General features: G+C 34.5%; 2 protein-coding genes across 2 annotated transcripts; both read right to left on the bottom strand.

Moving 5' to 3' along the window:
- Positions 2,211-3,353, bottom strand: LOC107621192 (F-box/kelch-repeat protein At3g23880-like). Its single transcript, XM_016323226.1, has one exon. It carries the CDS (start codon positions 3,351-3,353, stop codon positions 2,211-2,213), a length of 1,143 nt encoding a protein of 380 aa, XP_016178712.1.
- Positions 6,203-7,342, bottom strand: LOC107621193 (F-box/kelch-repeat protein At3g23880-like). The gene has a single exon (XM_016323227.1). The coding sequence runs from the start codon at positions 7,340-7,342 to the stop codon at positions 6,203-6,205; it is 1,140 nt and encodes a 379-aa protein (XP_016178713.1).

Genomic DNA, 8,083 nt, shown 5'->3' with positions numbered 1-8,083 from the left:
GTTCTGCTTCACTCACCAATCTTAAAGCATATTATCAATATGTCATTGTTTTTAAATAATCATTAAATATTTTACTTTGTGAAATTTTAATTTCTTTATATTTTAAACTCTCTAAACTATCCCTTTCCAATCAAACTTGTTTAGATAGACTTTTTTCTAAAAACCAATTTTGACGTCAAAATATCCATAAAACATAAAGAATCTCACAAAACTAAATAAAAAATATTATTATTATACAAAAATAGTGTTATATTTGCAATATGTTTCAAAAGAGTAATATAAGTAATTAATTCTAAAAATAGTGAAAATTGAGTTCATAAGTATGTAGTTAACACGCTAAAGCATGTTGAAATGTGTAGTAAAAATTAGATTACAAGAAAAATTCTAGATTCAGTTTTATTAATAGGTAGAGATCTGTAATAAAGATAAAATCGGAAACTAAATTTGCACACAACATTTTCTAGTGAATGCAACAGGGGACAACTTAGTATTAGCAGTACAGCAACGTCAGCAAATAGTGATAGCATCAAACTTTTCATTTTACAGTTCAATGTCAATTGTGACTTATAGCAGTATATTTTCTAATGCATTGAAACAAATTTTCAGCTGCTAATGTAATATGTAATTCTTGGACTGGATAATTTTGTTGACAAAACAGCAATAGAACACTAAAAGCAGCTCCCTCATTAAGTTTTTGTTATGATACCCCTTCCCTCCCAATAAAAAAATTCTCTGATTAGTCAATATTTTCTCTTTTTTTTTTTTCGTATTAACTATCTCACAGCAATAAAATTCAGAATACACATAGTTACCATTCTATTAGACATGTATGTAACAATCTAAGATAGCAATCTTATTTTAGTTGCTATCGTATTAGACATCTATCTAAAGATCCAAGAAATCATATGCTGCATGACAAATTTACTCCGAAGAAAAAAGAACTAAATCCAATACTCTGACACGTAAGTTTTTTGGTTCCAACACTATTGAAAATGGAGATACACAGGATCAAAACCACCCTCACATTATCACATAATTTCCACGGAAAAAACTAATGAAGGTATATACATCATAGATAGAGCATCTACATCATAGATAGGGTACTTTTGGCATGGCAATAGGATGTCATAATTTATTTCCATCCTTATATTTTTTTTTTTGGTGACTCAAATAAACTAAACAAAGAAAAATAAAACAAACAAAATAAAGAATTGCTTAAATAGAGGGACAGTCTCATTTAAGACTACTCTTAAATTCTTCACAAGGTGAAAGAAGACTCCACATGTGAAAGTTGTAACTTCATTGACATCTTTGCCATAGTATCTGCCACCGTGTTTGCATCTCTCATAATCAAACGAAAGTCAACACGCCAATTCCAATGCATGATATCTCTTATTTTGAGCACCAATGGATCAATAAACCCAAAACCATCTTGAGTAACAAGATTAAATGCTTTCACACAATCCGTCTCACAAATAACATCTCGTTGACCCACATCCCAAGCTAAGAGATATCCTCTCCAAATGGCAAACAATTCTCTTTGAAGAATACTATTACTCTCAATCATTCCCAAACACCCAGTTTGTCAACTCCCATTACAATCTCTAATAACACAAGCAAAACCAACACTATCACCCAAACCAAAATAACTACCATCACAATTAATCTTAAAAGTACAAATTAATCTTATATTATTCATTCCTATTAGTAAAATCCCATGACTACTATAAATAAGATTTCAGCTTGCCATCAAGCTTGCTCGCCATACAAAACATATGTCATGAAAACATAAAGTAACCAATAACTAAATAAAGAAAGTGAAAATTTCATTACTTTAACAATGGGATGGTCGCGAAAATCATTCTTCACTCCAGAAAATCATGTTCTAGATTCTTATTAATGAAAAAATCAACACAAACTTCATTTGTTTGTAAACTTCATCCAACAATTAGCAAAAATAAATAAACTTATGCAACAAGTAGTCATGATAAGGATGTTAGAATTTTATGCACTTGTATATATAAAGTTTGCAGCCAAAATAAAAGTGATCCATCTACAAATTTGGATCCAACAACAAGAAGTAGCCGAAGTAAGGAAACACCCAAAATAATCACAATGACCTGAACTTTGCTGGACCTACCTGAAATATAAAGATTTAAAATAACAGAACAAAAAGCTGCAGAAACAAAACTTTGAATAGGAACCGAATTTTAACAAGGCTGAACCAAGCTCTCAACATAATCAAATGCAATGAAGTAACTATTGTTGGCCAAGATATTAATGCGTTTAACACTATTATCTCTTCGGTCATAAAAAACTAACTCAAAACAATGCCTGCCTCTTAAGATGAAGATATTTCCATTCTCAAATATAAACTCTGGTAATAGCCTTTCAACACCGAGATGGTGAAAACTAATCTTTAGTAGTTGAGTCCAAGAATTTTCATCTCCAAACTCCTTCATTTGCCATGCAATAAAATGAGTGTTCTTGTAATTATGAAGAAGATACAGGCTATTTCCCCAAACTCCCAGAGTTGGCTCTTTATCGGGGATCTCATCGATACCCTTTGGAAGCAGAATCTGTTTATGTGTATCCGATTTCAGGTCAAAAGAAACAATCATTAGCATATCAAGTGTAACAGCAGCCCAATCATAATGAGCTCCATGCGGGTTACGGAGACCTAGCCAATTAAGAGAGCCACCGATGAAGTGGCCATTATCTTCAACAGAAAACGGAAAAGCAGGGAAACTGTTGGCCCTCTTCCAAGAACTGCCACCGAAGCTATAAACTTGCGCAGTTACTGTTCCAGAAGAATCCCGACTGACAGTCACTACCTTGTAACTGTCACTTGACTCATCATACCCAAACCCAGAAGCAGTATGCATACTGACACGTAAGCACGGCGAGTTCTCTGAAATAAACCCTCCGAGAGGGTTCAATAAACGAAACCAGATATCGCAAATATCCTTGTTGGGGTGGTAAAGAATACGGGCCACACAAACCAACCCGTTGCATGAACCCGAAACCCGGTCTTGTAAGTGTAGAGAGTGGCGATTCTCTTGAGCATCAAGAGTGGATGATGGATTTCGGATGAAAGATTCAACGGTACTCAACACTAAGCCATGTTTTTCTTCTTCGCCGGCGGTGAGCGCTTGTGTTCGCGTAAGGAGGAGGATGGCATTTTTGGGTGAACGGTGAAGGTGAAGTTTGACGAAGTGAGGGTGGGAGATGATGGAGTTCCATGACTTGCACACAAGCTTCAGGCGCGTGACAGGCTTTGCTGGAACCCAAGAGAGGATCTCCATCACCACTTCACACAAGAGGACCGCCGCCGTTGGGTGTTGAGCCGCCATGTGCATACCCTCAAAATGCAATTGCAAAGGCAGTTTTGGCATTATAAGGTAGTTTTTGATAAAGCTTTTATTTTTAAAAAAGATAATATTTATGTTTGGTAAATCAAATTAAAAATGACTTTTAATAAATACAAATAACAATATTTATGGTTGGTAAAATAATTTTTAAAATTTAAAAATACTATTTAAATTTAAAAGTTTGTTAATATATAAAATTATATTAGATTTTTAAATTTTAAATTTTAAAAAATTTTACTTTAATTATTTTTAAATAATAATAATAAAAATAATGATAATAATAATAATAATACAGATTAGTTTATTAATTTTTTTGTTAAGGTTGATGTTGACTTTGACTTTGACTTTGAGTTTTGAGTGACTTCTCATCAAAGAAGAAGCAGCTGGATATGGATATGAAGAAAATGAAGTATCTTAGTTGACAGAAGCTCTGCTGCTAATTGCTTCTCATCATATCATTTAGTTTCTGATTAAATTCTACTTCTAAGGTAAGAATTCAGCTCTCTCTCACTCTTTCTCTTTTCTTTAATTAGTGAGGTCCAAAATTAGAGAGAGAGAGAGACTGTAGTAACATCTGCTGATAGAATCAATAAACCACATTCTGGTTGGCGCTCTATTTTATCCTATTCATTTGTTCTAATTTGTTACTAATTACTTAAGAATAATCATCATTAACTGATTAAAGTATAATTGTAAATCCATCAAATACTAAGAAACTTGTTCTTGAGAAATTTGTGTGCTATATATTAATCCTTATTTACACACTACTTCTCTTGTAAACTAATACTGTTAATTACTGGTAACTGTAGGGTCTTATTTAAACCAAAGAAACTATGGCTGCTGCTATTGTGGGAGGGGCATTACTCTCTGCTTCTGTTCAGGTGTTGTTGGATAAGATCATTTCCAATGAGTTCTTGGACTTCTTTAATGTTTCACTTCTTGGAAAGATGAAAATGAAGTTAAAGACAAGTTTGATTTAAAAGCATGGGCATGTGTTTCAAAGGATTTTGATGGTTTTCAGGGTCACTAAGACTGTGCTTGAATCGGTTACCTCAAAAACAACAAATACTGATAACTTGAATACTTTGCTATGCAAACCTTTCCTATCTTCCAGTTGACATCTCTTGATAGTGAAGATTGCTGGTCTTTACTTGCTGAACACGCATTTGGAGCAAATAATTCCAGTGAAAGGTCCAACCTAGAAGGAATTGGAAGAGAAATTGTGAAAAAATTTGATGGTTTGCCTTTAGCTGCAGTTGCATTGGGGGGTCTTCTTCGCACCAAATTGTTGAAAAATGATTGGAATAAGGTACTTAGAAGTAACATTTGGGATCTTCCAAATTTGAATGTGCAACCTGCTCTGCTACTAAGCTACTTAGAGCTTGCTGTTGTCTGATTGTAAGTTTCTCACTGAATTACCTGAGGAGATAGGAATGTTGGTGAATCTTCGCCACCTCAACATTAGTGGAACTCAATTGCAGGACTAGAAAATCTCCAAACTTTATCTGGGTTTGTTGTTAGCAGACAGCAAAATGGATTGAATGTGGGAGAATTGCAAAAATTTCCCAATTTGCAGGGGAAGCTCTGCATTTCAAAGCTACAAAACATTGTTGACCAGGGGAATTTTACTTGTTTAATAGGTTGTAGCAAACTATTTGTGAACCATGCTTGTGGAGTTGTGGAAAACTTGCTGTAACTTGAAGCAGAGGATAATATTCTCTATCAAATTTTGGTGTCCACGTAGCATCTATGTTTTAAGAGAAGCTCACAGCATATGGTGCAACCTCATGCAGCCAAGTTCAGCTCATGCATGCATGGTTGGTGTGACTAAATTAAGTAGATGATAGTTGTAGAGTTAGTTATTGTTACTTGCCACGTAGGATCAGTTAGTTAGAGGCTAAGTTAGTTGTAGTTTGCTGCTATATAAGCCACGTGTATCAGCTACTTTCATTTGAGATCTTTCACTTTAGATTGAGTTTATTCATCAATTCCATTTAATCTCTTCTCTCAATTCTCTCCAACTTAGTGTGCTCTGCTTCACTCACCAATCTTTAAAGCATATTATCAATATGTCATTGTTTTTATATAATAATTAAATATTTTATTTTGTGAAATTTTAATTTTTTTATATTTTAAACTCTTTGAACTCTCCCTTTCCAATCAAACTTGTTTTGTTAGACTTTTTAATTCGCATGGATGAAGAATCTAGGCCAACACTTAGATAAACAGATTGGGTGTTAATATTGCAATTCATATCAAAATCAGATTCAGTGTCAATATCCTAACTCACAACTAACTTCAGTATATTATAATTTGCAAATACTAGCTCACTTTCTCATGACAATATGTTGAATAAATTCAAAATAAATTCACCCAACAACATATTTAGAACCAAAATTAGCATGAAGAATGAAAACAACAGTTAGTCAAACTAAGGGAACACCAAAAGTATTTACGGCACCCTGATCTTCTGTATCCTTAAATGAAATGCAAGGGTTTAAAGCCACTTGCATGATTTCAGAAGAATTCATAGAATTCAACCGTTGACAAGGAACTTAATTGCAAGCCAGAACCAAGGATTGACCATAATCTTTTGCATACTTGACACTGGATATCTCGTGATACAAAACATCATTACTAAGATTAAAAATATTGCTCTTGGTCTTCAATATAACAAGATATTGTCATAAAATGTCTAGTTGAACATAAGATATGATAGCACCAGTGGAAATCATGAAAACAAGTAAATATTTTAAAGGAACTAATAACATTGGCAAAGAAATAACAGAACAAAAAGCTGCAGAAGCAAAACTTTGAATAGGAACCAAATTTTAACAAGGCTGAACCAAGCTCTCAACATAATCAAATGCAATGAAGTAACTATTGTTGGCCAAGATATTAATGCGTTTAATACTATTATCTCTTCGGTCATAAAAAACTTCCTCAAAACGATGCCTGCCTCTCAACATGAAGATATTTCCATTCTCAAATATAAACACTGGTAATAGCCTTTCAACACCGAGATGGTGAAAACTAATCTTTAGCAATTGAGTCCAAGAATTCTCATCTCCAAACTCCTTCATTTGCCATGCAATAAAATGAGTGTTCTTGTAATCATGAAGAAGATACAGGCTATTTCCCCAAACTCCCAGAGTTGGCTCTTCACGGGGGACCTCATCGATACCCTTTGGAAGCAGAATCTGTTTATGTGTATCAGATTTCAGGTCAAAAGAAACAATCATTAACATATCAAGTGTAACAGCAGCCCAATCATAATCATCTCCATGCGGGTTACGGACACCTAGCCAATTAAGAGTGCCACCGATGAACTGGCCATTATCTTCAACACAATACGGAAAAGCAGGGAAACTGTTGATCGTCTTCCAAGAACTGCCACGGAAGCTATAAACTTGCGCAGTTACTGTTCCAGAAGAATCCCGAATGAGAGTCACTACCTTGTAACTGTCACTTGACTCATCATACCCAAACCCAAAAGCAGTATGCACATTGATACGTAAGCACGGCGAGTTCTCTGAAATAAACCCTGTGAGAGGGTTCAATAAACGGAACCAGATATCGCAAATATCGTTGTTGGGGTGGCAAAGAATATGGGCCACACAAACCAACCCGTTGCATGAACCCGAAACCCAGTCTTCTACGTGTAGAGAGTGGCGATTCTCTTGAGCATCAGGAGTGGATGATGGATTTTGGATGAAAGATTCAACGCTAGTCAACACTAAGCCCCATTTTTCTTTTTCGAGGGTGAGCGCTGGTGTTCGCGTAAAGAGGAGGATGGCATTTTTAGGTGAACGGTGAAGGTGAAGTTTGACGAAGTGAGGGTGGGAGATGATGGAGTTCCATGACTTGCACACAAGCTTCAGGCGCGTGACAGACTTTGCAGGAAACCAAGAGAGGATCTCCATCACCACTTCACACAACAGGAGCGCCGCTGTTGCGTGTTGAGGCGCCATGTGCATGCCCTCGAAATGAAACGAAGAACGTAAATGTAATTGTATTATAAGGTGAATGAGATTTGGATTCTTTAAATTTTAAATTTTATTTTAGAGAATAAAGTGTAATTTGGCTCATCTTTAAACGTTCCTTGCAAAATACTCTTAATTATATATTAAATAGAATAATTATTTATTAGCTCATTCTTATACAAATAAAAATTTCTCTTAATTTTATATCTGTAATATTTTATATCAATTAGCTTTAAAGTTTAATTATTTTTTGAATAAATTAATAAAAAGTAATACAAATAATTGTTTAAATAGAATTGTATTTTAATTTTTCATTCTATTACGCACACGTCGAGGATAATTTGAAATAAAAGATAATAGACTTGAGTTAGCCAGCCAGCAGCGGCGACAAAAAGACTTCTTCCTCTTCTATGGCAGCGATTTTTCGGCTTCATGACAGAGGTGGAAGGGAGTGGGTTCTGTGGCTAGCTAGAACGATAATGGAAGCACCGTCAGCAAACAAAATAGTGAAGATGTTTGAAGACATTGCATCGACAATAACAAAGTAATGGAAGAATTCGATCAAGTTTTTCTGAGTACCTCTGTGGTGTAAAGGTCCTGTGTTAAACGTGGGAATTAATTTTTTTGTCGGTATCAATTTGTTTACTCAGCCCATCACAAAAAAATAATAACAATAATAAATAAATTTAATTTACCTGATAACTTTTGATAGTAGATTAACTTTTAAAG

The sequence above is a fragment of the Arachis ipaensis genome, chromosome B10, assembly GCF_000816755.2.
Source record: "Arachis ipaensis cultivar K30076 chromosome B10, Araip1.1, whole genome shotgun sequence".
Lineage (NCBI taxonomy): Eukaryota > Viridiplantae > Streptophyta > Magnoliopsida > Fabales > Fabaceae > Arachis > Arachis ipaensis.
The sequence above is the reverse complement of the archived record's forward strand: the minus strand, read 5'-3'. Positions and strand labels throughout refer to the sequence as shown.

Bases quoted from the DNA above. Each gene is read 5' to 3' on its own strand.
- LOC107621192 (XM_016323226.1), bottom strand. From the start codon at position 3,353: ATGGCGGCTCAACACCCAACGGCGGCGGTCCTCTTGTGTGAAGTGGTG.
- LOC107621193 (XM_016323227.1), bottom strand. From the start codon at position 7,342: ATGGCGCCTCAACACGCAACAGCGGCGCTCCTGTTGTGTGAAGTGGTG.